Consider the following 18,634-nt stretch of genomic DNA (forward strand, 5'->3'; position numbering starts at 1 on the left):
GCGTATTTTGCGTATGTAATTATAATTGTGTGAAATGCGCCCGAGAGCTCAGGTGTCTCGGAAAGAAAGCAGTCACTTAGCAGGCTACTGACCAACCAGAGAAAAAAAAATTAAAAGGACTTTGAGAAAGTCTACGGAGGTGACTAAAAGATAGAAGGCAAAAATGGAGAATATGTCAATGGGTGGGTAGGGGAGGTGGGTGTGGAATGTAACACATTTTAGAATGAAAAACAGACACCATTTCTACAGACGCTAGCTTTCTTTATTTATTCAAAGGTGATTTCACTCAGCAGATGAAAAGTAACTTAAACAAAAACAAAACAAAGCACTGAACTAAAATTTTACCACAAGGGCTTTAAGCCCTGTTCGGATGCGTAATTTTTCTAACTAAATAGTAACTTTTACTTTCGTTTTTTATCCAAAACATTGGTTGGTACGCGTGCGACTGAAAACCACATACGGGACTTGAAATACACGTCTACCGGAAACGATAGCGCACATACGGGACCTCGACATCTTCGCCATCTGTATCATTACAGCACAGCTCGAGGACCAGAGCTTTGACGTAAGGTTTTATTCTCTTCTTAGAAACCTTTTCTACAGCCTCAGAGACTCTGTTGAGAAGGGAAGAGAGTGAAGAAAAACTTGTTAGAACAATAAAGCATATTTATCCTTTTACGGGTATGAAAATAACTCGCAACTGTCAAACTGATCACTTTCCAGTGGTTTCACCACTTAGTGGTAGGGCATTTACACCTACACCGCAAAGGTCCTGGGTTCGAATCGACGTGTGTGTCTAAATTTTTTCAGGCTTTCTGGCAGTTGTTCGGGTTTCTGCAAAACGCTCTTTCTTAAATAAATTCTCTTCGAGATACCGATTTTTTTTGTTGATTTTTGTTGGTTTTTTTTTTTTTTTTTTTTTTTTTTTTTTTTTTTTTTTTTTTTTATTTTTTTTTTTTTGGGGGAGAATATTTTTTTATCGGTTTTTTCAAATTTGGGGATTTTTTTTTTTTTTTTCCAGCCCCCCCCCCCCCCCCCCCCCCCCCTTTTAAAAAAAAAAAAAAGGACATTCTATTTACAAATCAACCAAGAAAGTTGAAACTTGAAAAACTCCGTGTTTTAAAATTGCGATGCAGGTAAGGTTACCTTCTCTTTTTTTGTGCAGTAGATGTGCTGGAGTGCTTATTACACAGAGGTAAACTGTAAATTATAGGAGAAAAATAAACATACTTTGTGGCAAGTCTATCCTTCATCTTAGCAGCAGGCATGAAGAATGAGTACAACATGCAAACTCCTTGCGAAAGCATTGTTACTTCAAGTTTGTGCTCGTTCTGTACAAATAGAGGAAGAAAAGAAAGCAAAAAATTATTTGAAACTTAAAAAGCAAAATTTTTATCACATCAACTACCGATTGTTTTGAGCCTTACATGCAGCTTCAACTAAACAGCTGTTTAGAACTCGTTGTCTGCGGGTAAAATCTGTTCGACTGTCATAACTTGTTTTACTTCCCCTCGTAACTATACAAGTTAAGAAACAAGTGAGTAACTCGCCATCGGTACCAAGCATCCGTACACCTAGTCACGATTATTTTTGGTCTTGCTCCAGGATAGGTTATCATAATAATAATATTATATTATTATGGTGTAAAAATAACTGTTTGTCCTGATTTGTTACAGCATGAAACACGCGTTTTGTCAGCCGGTTGTAAAGCTCAAGTAAGTTTTTTTTTTAATATTTATTACCTGGAAGTAATCAAAAAGCTCCTGCATAGTCATCTCGCCGCCGCCATCTTTCAGACCGTTGACTTCAAACCGATCCCAAAGCGTGAATTCTTTGTCATAATACTGAAAACACGAAACGGAAGAGACTAAACACGATGAAAACTCGAAACAAACGTCATTATTCGTTTGCATCAGAGTTAGGGTTACTTTTCACACTCCAACTGAACAAAACAGTTTGGGAGGTGGGAAAGTTACAGTTCCCACGAGTTTCCCCCTTCCCTCCCCCCCACGTGGATGTCAGCTTGTTGAGTCAGTCTTACGTGCATTCCCCTTCCAAGCACAAAGCATTCCTCCAAATCGTTGACCATATCATCTGATAATTCATTCATGTTCAATTGAACAAGCAAAAGCGAATGGTTTAAAAAAGATCAACAAATAACTTGCTATATTTAGAGAGGAAGCCACATCAAGCTCTAGCTGGTTCTTCTCGTGTCAGTGCGTGTCAAAAGCACACGGGCAAATAAATAATAACAATTCTTTATACCTTGTTTTTAGGTGCAGTGATCGGTTCAGAAAATCCAAAGAACGGCAATGCAAGATTGATGAAGCCGTTCTTGAAGGTCTCCAGTTTCTTATTTCCTTGAACAATCTGAAATATCCAGGAATAAAGTCAGCATGAACATTGCTGTTGAAATCTGCCGCAAAGTTACACAACAACAGAAAGATGAAATCAAAAGCTTACCTTGTACAACTCTAGTGCGACCAGACCGCTGACCAAGGCGGTTGTGGTAGCGATGGCAGGGATAATCTTACCAGCAATTAACTTACTCTATTAAGACGAAAAGAGATAAATTACATGTTTATACTGTGACAAGTAAACTTCGTTTAATATCTATTGCCAAATCAGTTTTGCTTTTGACATGACTCCTTCGTAAGGTGCACGAGGAAAATCGAAATAAGTACAGCGATCACAGCAAAGCGGGAAAAAATTAGAAAGCAGAATTCAGGGAAAATAATGAAGGCAAAAAGTAAATCAAATTAAAACTTTTAATTTGATTTACTTTTTACTGGGCTATTTGGGTATATTATACACTAAAGGACACAATATCACAAACTCAGTAAACATAACGGCTTAAGCTCCTAACTGGTGGCAGACTGACCAGTTGGCTACACTTAGGGAGTGTGTTTCCGATAAGTTGCAGTGTACCTTGTGTCTATCAGCCGGTGGAATGTCGTAGTTAGCTGCTCTTAGGTTCGAGGCTGCTACTATGAAATCCATGTGGAAATTTGTGTCATCATCCTACAAACAAAAATTCAGCGCAATGAACAAAGTTGATAAGTTGCAGCAATAAACAACAAACACAACCACGAAAGTGATAAATGATCATCGCAGTGAATTTCCCATTTAAGCAATTGAAATAAAGAAGCCTGAAAAAAAATTCAGGGCTTCTTCCCGTTGAAGCCCTGGATTTTTTTTTTTTCAGGCTTCTTTATTCCAATTGCTTAAATGGGAAATTCACTGCGATGATTATTTATCACTTTCATATACATCCGCAGTTCATATATGAATCATTTCATATACATTACATCAAACACAACTACGCACGTCGGTTTAAAAGAGTTTATCAACACTCCTTTTTACGACTGTCTGATGTGAAATCCATGGTATGGTGGGAGGTGTCTAAATGAAAGAGACTAAATGAAGGGAAAAATGTCAAGCTACATGCAATGTCGGCTTCAACTTTCAAGGGAGACTCAAATGTTGACTGCTAATGGAAAATAATCTTTTCAAGATTCGTGCGAATTAAAAAACATTTTAAAACGTATCAAAGTAACGTATCAAACCTTTTCAAAATCAACAGGCACCATCTTGAAATCTGACATGTGATCTTTGGCTGCAGTAACAGCGGCTTTTGCCCTTTCAAGATCATCTTCATCTACAGTTAGGTAATGCATAAGATGATAAGAATCTCTACAATACTAGATATCGCTTGAAAGCACACTTCATATCAAGTTTGACACTGCTTTCTTATAGAGAAAGCAACGTATCTTGGGTTTACACTCGTGAATTCAACTTGCAAAATGTTTTTTTTTCGACACAAGTCGACGACAAACTGTTCTACGTGACGCAGACTTAAGTTAGTTTAAATAGTGCTCTGGGTCTGATCAATAGTATCGTAATAAACTGAAATAAATACAACGACTAACCAACAGTTCCTGAGTTGTTTTCTTGAGCTGCCTCTTCATCGGTAACAGAAATTTTCACGCCTGAAAAAAATGTAATGTTAAATGAACAAATGAAAACCAACGTTCTTTTATTTTCGCGCACTTAACTTTTTTTCTTAAAACAAAAAACAAAGAAGGAAACGAAAACAATATCTGGACTTGTTCACAATGTAAAATGCATGTTGTTTAGTTACTTGACTGTAATGTTTCATGGGCGGAGACACGGAACATACATGCGAACGGTAACTCTGAGTGATAACAACTGACTGAGGGGGTCCCCCACAACAAACCTGATTTGGGTTGAAACTTCGGCACCTTGACAGTTTTCAAACAATCAAGAACAAGTTTTTGGTCTCTTGATCCTACAGGAAGTAAAAATAAAAAAACAATTACTCTAAAATGCAATTTACTAGCATTCACTTGCCGCTTGGGGAACACATTTTTTTCGCGATCGGAAACTAAAGCCTCAGGTGTTTAGTTTTTATGACACTGCAATGGAACTTGACGTTTTTATATTTTGTCTCTACAAAGGGCCGAGTCACGCCATTTTAGAAAATTATGTAAAATAAAAGTATGTCCTATATTGAAGAAGGGAAAGGTAAAAATTTTAAAGCATTGTAGATGTCTTGAATTCTGTCTAGGTTAGAGAAATGTTTTCATTTGTTTCCTTTTTTACTGTAACATGTACTTTTTAGGTTGGAGCTTGAAATATAAGAACAAAAAGAAACAGAAGAGCGTGACATCCCATGACTAGGTTGACGTGTAATCTGTGTAACATACACTTTGACAAACTGAGTTAACGATGAGAAAACAAATTAAAAGGATACCTTTAATTCCAAACATGAATGCTCTCAAGTTAGCAGCGGCAACAACATAGTCCATGTGTGTTTGCTAAAAATATAAAACGTGTTCATTAAAATAACCGACCGGGTCTTGCGTTGTCCATTTCGTTACCTAGAAGAACCGCTTTTTCAAGTGAAATCAATTTCTTTGAATATAAATATTGTGGAGAAGAACGAGAGGACTCCGCTACGCCACTGAGCAGAAGATCCTGTATCCTTGTGTGACAAGCAGGGGTGGGCGAGGTGAGAGGTCGAGGGTGCAACGATACTGATTATATTATCATTATTCCCTAAAAACTAACCTCACAGGGATCAAATTCCAGAGGATGAGGACATCGCTTAGGACCAGACCAAAATGGCTGTCCTGAACTGGTTAACTGCAAAGAGAGAAAAAGAAAACAGTTTATAACGGTGCAAAAATTCCGTATTACAGTTAGAACCTAAAAGCCATAAGATGCTGGGTCAAGGATGACAGTTTGTTATTCGTAATCCGTCATTATCAACCTTTTCATTTTGGTTTATTCCATCCTTGGTGTTCATTCTGCCTTTGCAAATTATTATTTTTAAGGTTTCCATTGAATTAAAAATCTGCAGGTAGTTTTGTTCATAACAAACAATGACCTTACAACATAGTTATGAGTGAAGATGGAACTGAAGCAAACCTGATCAGGAGGAAAGTTGTAAAGCAGTTGCTTGATTGTGTTGTGGTAGTTTTCTTGGAACTGTAATCTGGCCCAGCTTACACAGTCAGCAAACTCACGCGGTCTTTCATCAACTAGACATTTCTTGATGCTCTCGTAAATTTCAGTCTATGTAATAATAAAGGAGAATTAATACCAATGTGGAGCCAAGTTCGTCTCAAAATTGGTAGTTAAAGCAGGTGTGTCTGGATGAAAGGTAGGTATCATATCGTTGGTATGATATACAGTAGAACTAACTCGAACTCTGAAGGGAAACGAAAAACAGTTCGAGTTAGCGGGGTTTCAAGTTATCGGGGTCGATTGAATATTTAATCTACCAAGTTAATAATTGATAGTTTACTGATTTTTCAGCAAATTAAACTTATCTCTTCAGAAACTCTAACACGATCATAAATTCTTATGATAAGAGTGGAAAAAGGCTGTTTAAATTAATACGTGATCTGTTCGTTGCTCTAATCAATGGGCAACCGTGGCGAGTTGCAAGAACCGGAATTCGAGTTATCGGGGTAAATTTGACTCAAATTTTGATCAAGGAAAACGAAATTTAGTTCGAGTTAGCGGGGTTTTCGAGTTATCCGAGTTCGAGTTAACCGAGTGAAAATGACTGAAAAGTGAGTTCAATCCAAGGGAAATGGAAGTTAGTTCGAGATAGCGGGGTTGTTCGAGTTATCTGAGTTCAAGTTACTGGGGTTCTACTGTAATATGATGAACGGTAGGTATGAATTCTTGGAACACAGTGTTACGTACTAAAGTCAGTGACCTTTTCTTTAATGTTTATGTATCATCAGTGCTTGATTTGGCTTATTCGCAGGCTATAGGTTCACTAGTCACTACTGTCACATGTTTAATGATGAAGAAAACTCACTGCTTGCATGCCAGGAAGCTTGTCTGTTCTTTCACCAAACTTGGAGTCACTGGACAAAGAAAAAATAATTTTCATTTTGATGATACAATTAAGCCCAGTGCACGCATTAGGGATCAGCATCAGTTTGGCGGGAAACACGTAGAAGCCATGGTCACCATTTACATGGAATAACGCGTTTTGCAAAAACGACTTAGTAACGGAAACAATGAGTATAGTTATAACTCGATAAGTTGGTAAGGTCAGGCTTTTACAATCATGAAATAACATAACTATCCTCAGACAACTTGATCATGGCAATTATGTTGCTAAAAAGGAGTAACAGACCTGAGAAACTGGTTAACATTCTCCACTGGTATAGTGAAGAGGCCTTCAAACGCGTCTCTTGCCCACTGTACATGACAAATAGAAAGAAATGGTAAAATACCGCACAAGGAACTGGAAATTAAAAAATACAATCTTTCTAGTGAATTCACGCCATTTGTTTTACAAAAGGAAGCTGTACAAAAAAATGCTGCTCTGCTTTCTGTTTTCCAGGATTGTTTTGAATTTAGTTAACCATATGCCTTTTTCTACCTGTAAAGTGTGCTCAATGGCATTAGGGAAGTTCTTCAGTGTACAAATAGGAATTGATTTTTCTGGCGGGTCCTGTGAGGAGCTGTAAGATTCTGTCAGGAAAGGCAGCACAACCTAAAAACAGTTTAAAACATACAAAGTATGAAACGAGGAAAAAAAAGGAATGAAGGAAGCAAGCTGAAGGTTTGCTACAATTTGACCTACGATTTACAAGCGACAAAGTCGCAAATAGCTCCTTACAATTTGTACATTTACCTGAACATTTCCCTTTGTTCCTAAAGTTCCTGATTCCAAGAGCGGTTTATGATAATATACACATCTCCTGTCCATGTACATTCCTGAAGAAAAAAAACCCACAAGTTATTAAACCTAACCTAGCGGCCTTGGTAATGTACAAGACACTGTACAAATGAGAAGTGGAAGACTTACTAGCATCAATGTTGTCCAAGGCATTTGTCACACCATGGAGAGCTTCAAAGAAATCATCATTGTATATTTCTTACTTAGTTAAAGAATATATTACAATCCTAGGGAGAAAGAGGTCAGAAAAAGGCTGGCAGCAAAATTTCAAAATTGTTTCTTGGATGGCACATTACAAATCCAAAATCCAAATGAAAAGAAAAACATATTTCTGTTGCTACTGTTGTAAAGGATACTTTCTGTTTCTGGCCCAACTCTGTTCTGATGAGCTGTGATATTGATCTCAGGATTCATAACCTTCACTGCTCGTGCTGCAACTTCTGACTTTATTTGCTACAACAATAAGACATCTTTGAGATACTTTGATAGTCGTGTACTGAATAAGAGTGAAAACTAGCATAACCTTTATCGAAACTAAGGAAAATCTCTCATTAAGGGAAGTTATTAAGGAAACACAGTAAAAAAATGTAAATCAGCCTTAAAGACAGTGTTTGTACATCTGATGGAAAATTCATGTTGCAAGATAGTATGATTAAGAATTTTTTCACAGTATATTAATAAGAAAACAATAGGCTATCAGTAAACTTAATTTCAGACACAAATACCTTACACAAGGCACACAGAAGAGTTGCCGGAAGACACCATTACATAGAACCTGTGTAATACTACTGAATGAACTGTCAGACACTTCAGATTTCTGATGGCCTGAAGATGCCCTTCACTTGAAAGTGGTTATTAAACGGAAATTGAATAGGAATGTCACCTGCACATCTCCTGGTCTAAACAGGAACTGTCTGTTGAGGTTTGATTTCTCAATGGTGTCCATGTCTGTAACAAACAATTGTCCTGCACTACTACAGCCTAACCCCATCATGGCAAAGTTTTTGAGATGTTCACATCCAATGGCGCCAGCACCAACCTTATCAAAGAAACAAAATAAGAATTTGAATGTCAAGAGCCATTAATAAAAGTTTTAAAAAAGAGATTGCTTATGGAAAAGAGACCAATTTATAGTGCGTCAAGCTAGCCACTGATTCTGAAAATTAAAGGCTTGTTTGTGTTGATGGAAAATAACTGTGGATTTCATCAGCTTAGTCAGAGTGGGATGAGGTTTTTAGGCAACACCTGATGGTCCCATGATATTGAGCTTGTTCAGGAGACCTGTCCTCAAGTTCAGGCTTTTTCATGTGAATTCCTCATGTGGCACCGGCTCATTTCAGACAGTCACAAGTTTACAAAATTAAACCCAGCAATGGTATTCCCCTTACGTAAATATTACAATGCAATTAGATTTTGCTTTGTAGTGATGCCTTGAGTCCACTTACAATAAAGTACTTCTGTTCTGCCAGTTTCTTTTGGAAATCACTTCCAAAGACTGCAACTTGTGCATCATACCTTGAACCAGTCTGAAAAAAACGTTTCACACACACAAAAAATAGTCAAATACAGGGATGTACATTCCATATAATGTTCAAGAGGTTTTCACTATAATATTTGAAATTTTAAGAAAGTGACGATCATCATACAGGTTGGCACGACGCTTCTGAGATGTCTCCTTCTTCTGGTAAGCATTCCAGACTGTCATAGTAAAGGAGCTGAAAGATGGGGTTGAACTTTCCACTGCATGCCTGAAAACAATAAAGACAAAGAAGTTGTTAAAAAGTCTCACTAACCATGAAAAAGGTGGGTGCTGGTCTTAGGCTACAGCTTATAGTGTCATGGTTAACTGCTACAATGGAACATACCTTCATGACTTCCTGAGCTGTAATGCCTCCAATAACTCCTTGCATGGGGCAAATGTCACCTCTAGCATTGAATGCCAGTTGCTTTAACAGGTTCTCATCCACTTCATCAACCTGGGAAAGTATTAAAAGACAATACACTAAGTTATAATGTCTAATACAATTATATGTTCCATTCAAGTGTGTATGTGTGACATACTAGTTCTGTTAATAGTATCATCTGAGGAGAGGCACCATCAAGTTCTTCCAATTTTACTCTCATGTTCCAGCAAAGACACTGGGAGCCCCGTGACCTTATTGTTAAGGAACAAACAACCCTACCCTCTTACCTTTTTAATAATAATTAACTGGAATTGGAATTCAGTATTGCTCACCTGCAAGCATATCTTTTCTGAATTAAGCTTCTTGGCCAGTGCCACAAATTTCTTAGCATCTTCCTTTGTTAAAGAAAAGAAACAGTTTTGTTTATTATAACAATCTTATAATAAATGGTCTCTCAACTGGAAAAGAATTCAGCAGAACAGATGATTATACATGTAAGGGTGTAGTAAACTTGAAGGCATGGGTATCTTTTTTACAGAGGAAGTAGCTAATCCATGATTAACTGAGCAATTAGCATGAACTTTGAAATGTTCATGATTTCTGTTACATTCTATTTTTTACTTTGACACACCAAAAACACACTAAAATTCAAAACTGAAATCTTGATTAGCCTCTGTTCCTGAATATTGCTATTAAATAACTTATCAAATAACTTATAAAATATCAAGTAATATTTGGTAAGTGGCATTTGGCAAGAAGTTGGGTTCAGACCTGAAGCTATGTACAACAAAGCTTCCAAATTTTATTGAGACATTAATCAAGCATAACCACATAATTTATAAAAGTCTTAAACTACTGTCTGCAGCAAACATTGATCATAAAAACTTACATCATTTCTTGGTCTTGGGAGAGCTCCATGTTCTTTTGCATATCTATGCAGTGCCTAGATGGAAAACAAAGGTAAAAGAAAATTTTAAAGACAGTTATTATTTGTGTTAGAACAAAGCCTTTTACCAGAAGGGCTTCTGTTGTACATTGTTAAGTGAATACTATTGCTGGGGGTTTTACACACCAGTGTCACTGTTGTTTCTTTTAGATGCCTTGCCACTTCTATAAGTACGTTTAACCTACCTTAAATATTTTTATAATTGTACGTTTTTCCGTGTGGCAAACAAAAAAGGAAACAAACAAACAAACAAACAAAAACAAAAAAAAAACAGTTAACTCACTACATATCCAAGGTGAAGTTGTCCAGGTCGTTCCATTTTTGCAAAGTCTGTCAGTACAAACTCTGGTTCCATGAGTGACTCTCTAAATGATTTCTAATGGAAATATAAAAATAACCCCCAAGTTATTAAATTTAAACAAAAACTTTCCAAAATCAAAATTGTTTCAGGTGATAGGCTAAAGACAACTTGTAAAATATGATATAAGTACTTACTGGTTCATGTAATTTCACATTTAATGACAATATTTAGAAAGTTTAATTTATATTATTTATTAGAATTAAATATTTTTAAGAATTGGTACAGACTCTGGTCCCAAAATAACTATTCCTGGAGTTAGTCTTGGGACAGCAAAACATCATTGCCTACAAGGTACCCTCCAGTGCATACAAGCAGATACTAGAAAAATGAATAAATTAAAGTATTTTCAAGTGATGTACTTACAAATTTGACTATTTTGGGCATTTTAACTTGAGTGGCAATGCCACCACGAACATAATCTGAAAATCCCCTTGTATCACCAATACTAAAGGTATAAGGTCCTGGAAGGCAAGAAACATGTGTGTCAATGCAAATAAAATGTTCATAACCAATACCAGAATAATGATTGTTTTAATAGAATTATCACGGCTTTCCACAAGTAATATTTAACAATTATGCCATGAGCGCGCTTTGAATATGAGATGTTACATAGCCAACAAGGCGTGAAGTGCAGAGTTGGCTATAACTGTCTCATATCCAACAAGCCCGAGAGGAATAATTGTTTTAAAAACGCCCAAAAATTTGCAATATTTGAGTTCCCCAGCTGTTTTCGCTGACACGTATCAGCTATCATATTTTGGTCAATGGTATATGAGCTCATATACCATTGCCTGTTAACCAATCAAAACTCAGGAATTGCAATATACCATTGCTAGTTTTTAATAAGAGTAATTTTAAATACAACTAGAAATTATTGATTTTAAATTAACCTTAATGAATTAAACTGCAGTACATCCAGCCTTGGGGCCAGTTGTTTACCAAATTAAATGGTGTGTTTACCACTTAGATATGGAAACCACTAATGCATACACTTTTATGAATAAGTAATGTCTGTACTGTCTGTATTATTTATCTACAGATGCTATATTGCAGAAGATTTCCATGTAATTTAATAAAATGTTTAAAGACTGCTCATGGAATAATCACAGTCATTTAACTTCTCTATAACACTAATACAAACTAAAAATAATCATTGTCAGTAATATTATCCTTAGTAATAAAAAACGAAGTATTTAAAAATCTATATACACCTTATTCCAAAATGGTGGACAATATGTTATTCTTTTGTCTTCATGTTAATTGGCCCTCATTGCCTCAATTGTATTTGCAGAATTCAAAACAATCATTGGCTTAAAACGAGGCAATAAGGGCTAATTAACATATAGGCAAAAGATTAATGTATTTTCCGCCATTTTGGAATAAGGTGTATGCTGAGGGTGAAGAATAAAAATGTTATTTACCTAAAACTTTTATTTTTCGTGGTTCACATTGGTTCAATTCTGTCATTCCCTATGTAAAATAAAATAAAATAAACAAATATTGTAAAACATCACTTCATGGTCAACTTGTTAATATCTCTCTCAAGATCAAGGAAGGTTGGAGAGAGCAAGGGAGAAAAGAGTGTTGGGAGAAAGGGACGAACAGAAAGAGGGAGGGAAGGTTGAAGAGAGGAAGTGAGGAAAGAGTGGAGGGAGGAAGGGAGGAACAGAAGGAGGAATGAGGGGAGGGAAGGAGGGAAGGTTAGAGAGGGGAAGGGAGGAAAGAGTGGAGGAATGGGGGGAGGGAGGGAAGGTTGGAGGGAGGGAGGGAGGGAGGGAGGGAAGGTTGGAGGGCGGAAGGGAGGAGAGTGGAGAAAGCATGGGAGGGAAGAGTGGAGAAAGGAAGGAAGAGAAGAGTGGAGGAAGAAAAGGACAAACAGAAAGAGGGAGGGAAGGTTGAAGAGAGGAAGTGAGGAAAGAGTGGAGAAAGCATGGGAGGGAAGAGTGGAGGAAGGAAGGAAGGAAGAGAAGAGTGGAGGGAGAAAAGGACAAACAGAAAGAGGGATGGATGAAGGGAGGGAAGGTTAAAGAGATGAAGGGAGGAAAGAGTGGAGGAATGGGGGGAGGGAGGGAGGGAAGGTTGGAGGGAGGGAAGGTTGGAGGGAGGAAGGGAGGAGCACAAGGAGGAATGGAGGGAGAGAGGGAGGGAGGGTTGGAGGGCGGAAGGGAGGAAAGAGTGGAGAAAGCATGGGAGGGAAGAGTGGAGGAAGGAAGGAAGAGAAGAGTGGAGGGAGAAAGGGAGGAACAGAAAGAGGGATGGATGGAGGGAGGGAAGGTTGAAGAAAGGAAGGGAGGAAAGAGTGGAGGGAGGAAGGGAGGAACAGAAGAAGGAATGGGGGAGGGAGGGAGGGACGGTTGGAGGGGAGGGGGAAGAAGGAGGAAGGGGCAGAGAGGGAGGGAGGGGAGGGAGGAGGGGGAACAGAAGGAGGAATGGGGAGAGGGAGTGAGGGACGGTTGGAGGGAGGAACAGAAGGAGGAATGGGGGAAGAGAGGGAGGGAGGGAGGGAAGGTTGGAGGGAGGCAGGGAGGAGCAGAAGGAACAATGGAGGGAGGAAGGGAGGGAGGGAAGGTTGGAGGGAGGAATGGAGGGAGGGTTGGAGAGAGCAAGGGAGGGAAGGTATTAGAGGGATAAAGAGAAGGCCGGAGAGTTAGAGGGAGGGAGGGTTGGAGGGAGGAAATAGGGAAGGTTGGAGGTCAGAAGGGAGGGAGGGTTAAAATAGAGGGAGGAATGGTTGAAGGGATGAAGGAAAGGGGGGAGGATGGGAGGGAGGCTTGGAAGGAGGAACAGAAGCAGGGATGGGGGGAAGAAGAGAGGGAAGGTAAAGGAAGGAAGAGAAGGCCGGAAGGTTAGAGGGAGAAAGGGACGGAGGGTTGGAGGGAAGGAGGGAAGGTCGAAGGCCACTAGAGAGGGAGGGTTAAAGGGAGGACTGGAGGGAAGGTTGAAGGGATGAAGGGAGGGAGGGTTGAAGGGATAAAGGAAGTGAGGGTTGAAGGGATGAAGGAAGTGGGGTTGGAGGGATGAAGGGAGGGAGGGTTAGAGACGCGAATGAAGAAAATTTTGGAGAAAGAAAGGGAAGGAGGGTTGAAGGCAGAGAGGTTGAACGGTGGAAGCGAGGAAGAAAAGAGTGTCAAAGGGAGGAAGAGAGGGAAGATTCAAGGGAGGAAGTGAGAGAAGGTTAGATAGAGGAAGGGGAGAGTGAAAAGAAAGGATGGTAAGAGGGAGAAAGAGAGGTAGGGATGGAGGAAGGAAGGGAGGGGAAGGGAGGGAGGGAGGAAAAGATGGAGGGAGGAAGGGAAGGTTGGAGAGAGGTGGGGAGGGAGGGAGAAATAGAGGGAACATTGGAGAAAGAAAAGGGAAGGAGGGTTGTAGGGGGGAAGGTGAAGGGAGGAAGGGAGGGAGTAGCAGAGGGAAGGTTGAAAATAGGAAGAGAGGCAAGGTTGGAGGGGAGGAAGGGAGGGAAGGTTGAAGGGAGAAATGGAGGGAATGTTGGAGAAAGAAAGGGAAGGAGGTTGAAGGAAGGAAGGTTGTAGGGAGAAAGGGAGGGATGGGGGAAAGAAGAGAGGGAAGGTTTGAGTAAGAGAAGAAGGGATGGAGGGGGGAGGGAGGAGTGAGGAAAGATTGGAGGGAGGAAGGAAGGTTTGGGAAGTGGAAGCGGGGATGGGTTGGAGGGAGGAAGGAGGGAGGGAGGAATTTATCCAGTACCTGTACTTCAGAGAATGTGACAAAGTCACCAGATTCATAACCATGCCTTTGTTCATCAAGACAAGTCACAACACCATCCTCATCCTAAAAACAACACGAGAAGAATGTTAATTTATTTTAGTAATAATTGAAAAGTCTGCTTGTACAGTAAGTCTATTCCTGCATATAAATCTGCATAAAAACATGGACAAGTTATTTTCTTGTACAGTGTACCTAACAAAGTCAACTGCAGTAAGCTGCCAAATGGATAGGTGGATGATGTTTCTTTACAAATATGGACAAAAATTAAAATGTTACCTTTGTTACAGAGGAAATCATGTTGCTTATGGGTTGTTCACCATTTGTATCCACTACTGTGAAACCTTCACCAAAATCGCAAAATATTTGACTGAAAAAAATGAATTGCAAATACTTATTATGATTTCTAATACAAGTATTAAGTAAACAGGATATATTCAAGGTTCTACTAATGCTTGATACATGTAATGTCATCAAAAGTGACTAACCCAAACAATCCCCTTGTGTCAGCAATAATAAACTTAATTCCTCTTGCGTGGCAAAAGTCACCTGCCCAAAGCTGTTCCTCTAGACTAGACTGTGTAAGTACTACAACCTGGAAAAAAAATCCAAAGAATTCTTCAACTATCACGGGTGTAAACTAACAACTTCAGTTTCAGGGATGGATCCAGCAAATTCAGAAACAGGGAACCCTAGAAGCTGTGGTAAAAGTGCAACCTTGCACTACAAGTGGTATTTAAGGTGATTCCCTAGAAATAGAACTGCTCATAGATTTCCAACCAAACTTTGCCAGTTTGCTGTTTACCTTAAAGGAAGTTAAATTTTGAAATAAAAAACGGGGGTCACCGTATTCGTTTAGGAGCAGGAAGACCTTGTATTTTCCATATAATTCCTTATATTTCCTTTGAAAGTAATGCTGAAAGTGCACGTTTTCGGTGATTATGCATTATTCCGCCATAGAAATTGATCTGTATTCATTTTATAGAACGACTTTGATCGCTACTTTCGAACTAAGAGAAAAAAACGGTAGGTCACCGAACTCGTTTACGAGAAAACGATGATTTCTGCTACGCAGGCTATCTCGCGAGCCAAGCCGCATAGAAAAAAGCCGGCATTTTGTTTATGTGCGCACGCTAATTACGCGTAAAATTCTGCGCAGTAAGGATGCGCAATGCAAGACTAGGAAATCACCTTAATGTTATTTCACAGCATGCTTCTCACAATATGTTACAACTGTTTTGTGTGCACAACCTTCATTAGAACAAACATAACAAGACAAGTAGCTGGCACATTGAACATCGACTTGTGTGTGAGTAGTCAGAACAGTACTAAACTCAACAGAGAATAGTCTTTACTGTTGTCATAAACTAACCTGAAATTGTCCTAGAAATTCTTCTGTAAGTTGCTCTGTGTGAACAGACATATTAACGTAGCTGTTGAGTTCCGAGATTCTGTGCAAAGAGACCTCTGCTCTGTTTTTTCCAATGTCATCAGCTTGAAGAAAGAACTGCAATAACGAAATAATCAACAAACATCAATCCCTGTACAATTGTAAATTGGAAAAAAGAAAATATTCCACATGAACAGGTAACTATACATGTGCACAGTGCAGTAAGCTAGAAAAGAAATTAGCTTTGTGTACAATGTTACTATCTCTAGAGTTCATTAACTGTGTTCGAACACGCCACAACAGTACCCTTTATAAGTTTAATGTTAATTAATTAATTTTTACCTGAGAAGACAAATCTGACATTTCCACCTTTCCTGAATCATGAAGCGTTACTGACTTTACACCACCCAGTACGACATTTTTAGCTGTGGATAAATAAATGTTATTTTATGACTGAGTGTTAATGATTGAGGAGGAAGGGGAAAGGGGGCTTATAAGCAGCACAAAAAAAATGTTTCAAAATGAGCTACAGCAGCGTTGATCAAAATACATTTTTCTTTACAGGTTTTGAATTAAGCTTTAAAAACTCATGATACATCAAATTCATTTTAACTACCTATTATGATAATGATAATGCATTTATAAGCACATTTTCCATTACGTACACGGTCAAATGCACAATACTGCAATTCCCTCTATGCACAATACACAATAGAACACAATGCACAATATACAATACTGTAATTTACTTTACACAAAGGCCAGGCCACAACACCGGAAGCTTTGTGCTCTAATCTTGGCAAAAAGTGAGTGGGTTCTTTAATGTCCCATGCTATAAGAGTGAAGTTACAGGAGATGGGACCTACAGTTTATCATCCTTTTCCAAGAAGACTAGAATGTCTTTGGACCATTTGCAGATGTACATGTAATTACAGAAGCAGCACAATCTCTCTTCAGTTATTTAAAGACCCTGAGAATTAGTCCGGTCTGCAGTCTAGGGTTCGAACCCTCTTCCTCCTGCACATCAGTCCGGCACTCTACCAACTGAGCTAACCAGGCAAAAAAATGATATTGGGAGAGGGGGGCTTATACCCAGGGGGCCTATAATCGAATGTACTTTTTTGTCTATAGGTAGATTTGTCTATTCGTGACCGGGGGGGGGGGCTTAAAAGCAGAATTTTATGGTATACTTTTTAGTGTAGAAACAATTAAATAATTCAATTGGAAGTACTTTTGTTAGAATTTTACTAAAACAACTAGATTAATACATTTTGCTCTCAATTTCTATGAGATGATAGCTGATTTTGTCTGTAGCCATATCTCAGAGAAATTTCAAGCTCCTAATCTAATTGTTGATTATCATCACTGGAGGCCACATCCTTTTGGGTCAACACCAGGAATAGCCAGTTCCAATTGGAAAGTCTTCAATTCAAGAGATTCCACTCAAATATAACTAACTGGTCACTAATCAAAAATGAGAACTAGATTGTTATTTTCATTCTCACAATATAGTTTGTAGAGACTTCAGACCTTCTTTTCAAAAACAATGATTCATTCCATGATTCATTCCACTTTAAAATAATATACACTGTCCACAAGCCAATAGCTTACCAACATTTTGAAATCTCCAACAAAGCTGTGTTTGCATTTGTAAATGGACAAAAATGGCTTTTGTTAGGTGATTGTTACATAATCAACACACTTGAACAAGGTAATACCTCTGGTCATAAATACACTAACTCGTCCACCAAGCCGCAGATATGCTGCAAAATGGTTATTTCCCCCGACTTCCCTGCCTCTTTTCCTGTACAATTTCGACACTTTGCTTGCAAACTACAAGAATTTTGGAATTCATATCACATGAAACTGTGTTTTTAACTTTTGAAGTAAGTGTGCTCGTGTTTTAATTGTGGAGTAAGGTCTATTTTTTGCAATTTTTCAATGAAGAAATAGATTGCAGTCTGTATCGCGAATGACCAATTATTCTCATTATTCTTGGGAGGAGTGTTGGGGGGCTAAATTTTCTTTTTCTTAAAAGGGAGACTGGGTGAGTGAAAACTTATCTGATGGCGAGTGCTCCAAAATTTTAGTTTCCAACCCTGGAATATGGCAAATTTTACAGGACTTTTCATGTAAACAAGCATGATAAGCATGTATGTTTTACCTATTTCAACTCCAAGTCCTTTCAGTCCAGAGATGAGGACATTGGAAACAGCCATTTTTTTCATTGCTTCATGGCCAAGAACATACCTGAAGGAAAGGATTAATAAAATTTATAAAACCACAAAGAGAAATACAGGAAACTGAAATGTTTAAAATTTTCAGATTGTTGTATATTTATGGACAAAACACAAAATCATCTGAATATTGAAACTGAAAGGCTGAGTAATTAAATCAATGCCATTTGATATGCACAAGTATGAACCTCATGATATTGAACTTCATATGATCCAGCCTGCATTTTTTGTAAGTTACAAAAGTACGTGAAAGTACAAGAAATTTATGTGAAAATACTTGTAATCAGCACTAGTTTTTTCACGTTTTAGGCAACATATATGCTACAAATTTAACACGAATGTTTATGTAAAAATTTTAAACTCACAGTTGCCGGGAATAAAGCCCTTCGTCTATCTGCATTTGGTCCATATTTCCGTCTGACTTCGAGGCCTGGAAAGGCAAGATGGCAAATGATTCAGGAAAAAAAATCAACAATAAATCACTGTGGATATTTCAGAATATAATCCTTAAAATTTGAATGGACTTTGACGTACCTTATCTGCTGTGTGATTTTCTTGGGACACAGAGTTCGTGACACCGTCCGAGTTAGAAGTTTTCCGTCTTTTCGCTGGAGGCGCTGGGTCCGTCTCCTGATCAGATGACATCTACTGCACTCATCAAACTAAAAGGCGGTATTTGCTTTATTCTATTCTTCCCTGACGATGTGCAGCTGTTTTCGTAAAAGCCCCACAATAGGTTCAACAGCAAAAAACCGGAAAAGTTCACCAAGAAACTGACGTTTTCCAACGTGACTCACCCAAAGTTGAAAGAGAAAGATTACTGAGTGACCAAGCCTTATATCAGCTGG

The 18,634-nt window shown here is 38.5% G+C and overlaps 1 protein-coding gene across 1 annotated transcript; it reads right to left on the bottom strand.

The window, feature by feature from the left end:
* Nucleotides 1-240: 240 nt before the first annotated feature.
* LOC144653728 (ubiquitin-like modifier-activating enzyme 1) lies at nucleotides 241-18,593 on the bottom strand. Its single transcript, XM_078513801.1, has 35 exons — nucleotides 18,321-18,593; nucleotides 18,152-18,216; nucleotides 17,714-17,799; nucleotides 15,892-15,974; nucleotides 15,532-15,666; nucleotides 14,648-14,754; nucleotides 14,439-14,529; nucleotides 14,142-14,225; nucleotides 11,861-11,909; nucleotides 10,803-10,900; nucleotides 10,362-10,454; nucleotides 10,022-10,075; nucleotides 9,465-9,527; nucleotides 9,094-9,204; nucleotides 8,875-8,976; nucleotides 8,674-8,754; nucleotides 8,112-8,267; nucleotides 7,585-7,681; nucleotides 7,358-7,426; nucleotides 7,184-7,266; nucleotides 6,929-7,042; nucleotides 6,680-6,744; nucleotides 6,356-6,404; nucleotides 5,452-5,598; nucleotides 5,092-5,166; nucleotides 4,775-4,838; nucleotides 4,238-4,309; nucleotides 3,930-3,989; nucleotides 3,567-3,658; nucleotides 2,929-3,021; nucleotides 2,464-2,550; nucleotides 2,266-2,370; nucleotides 1,743-1,844; nucleotides 1,231-1,331; nucleotides 241-614 (listed from the first exon to the last, which is right to left on the bottom strand). The coding sequence occupies exons 1-35, from the start codon at nucleotides 18,429-18,431 to the stop codon at nucleotides 479-481; spliced, it is 3,180 nt and encodes a 1,059-aa protein (XP_078369927.1). The 5' UTR covers nucleotides 18,432-18,593; the 3' UTR covers nucleotides 241-478.
* Nucleotides 18,594-18,634: the final 41 nt, after the last annotated feature.

Source organism: Oculina patagonica, chromosome 5 (assembly GCF_052425735.1).
Source record: "Oculina patagonica isolate OP01 chromosome 5, crgOcupat, whole genome shotgun sequence".
Lineage (NCBI taxonomy): Eukaryota > Metazoa > Cnidaria > Anthozoa > Scleractinia > Oculinidae > Oculina > Oculina patagonica.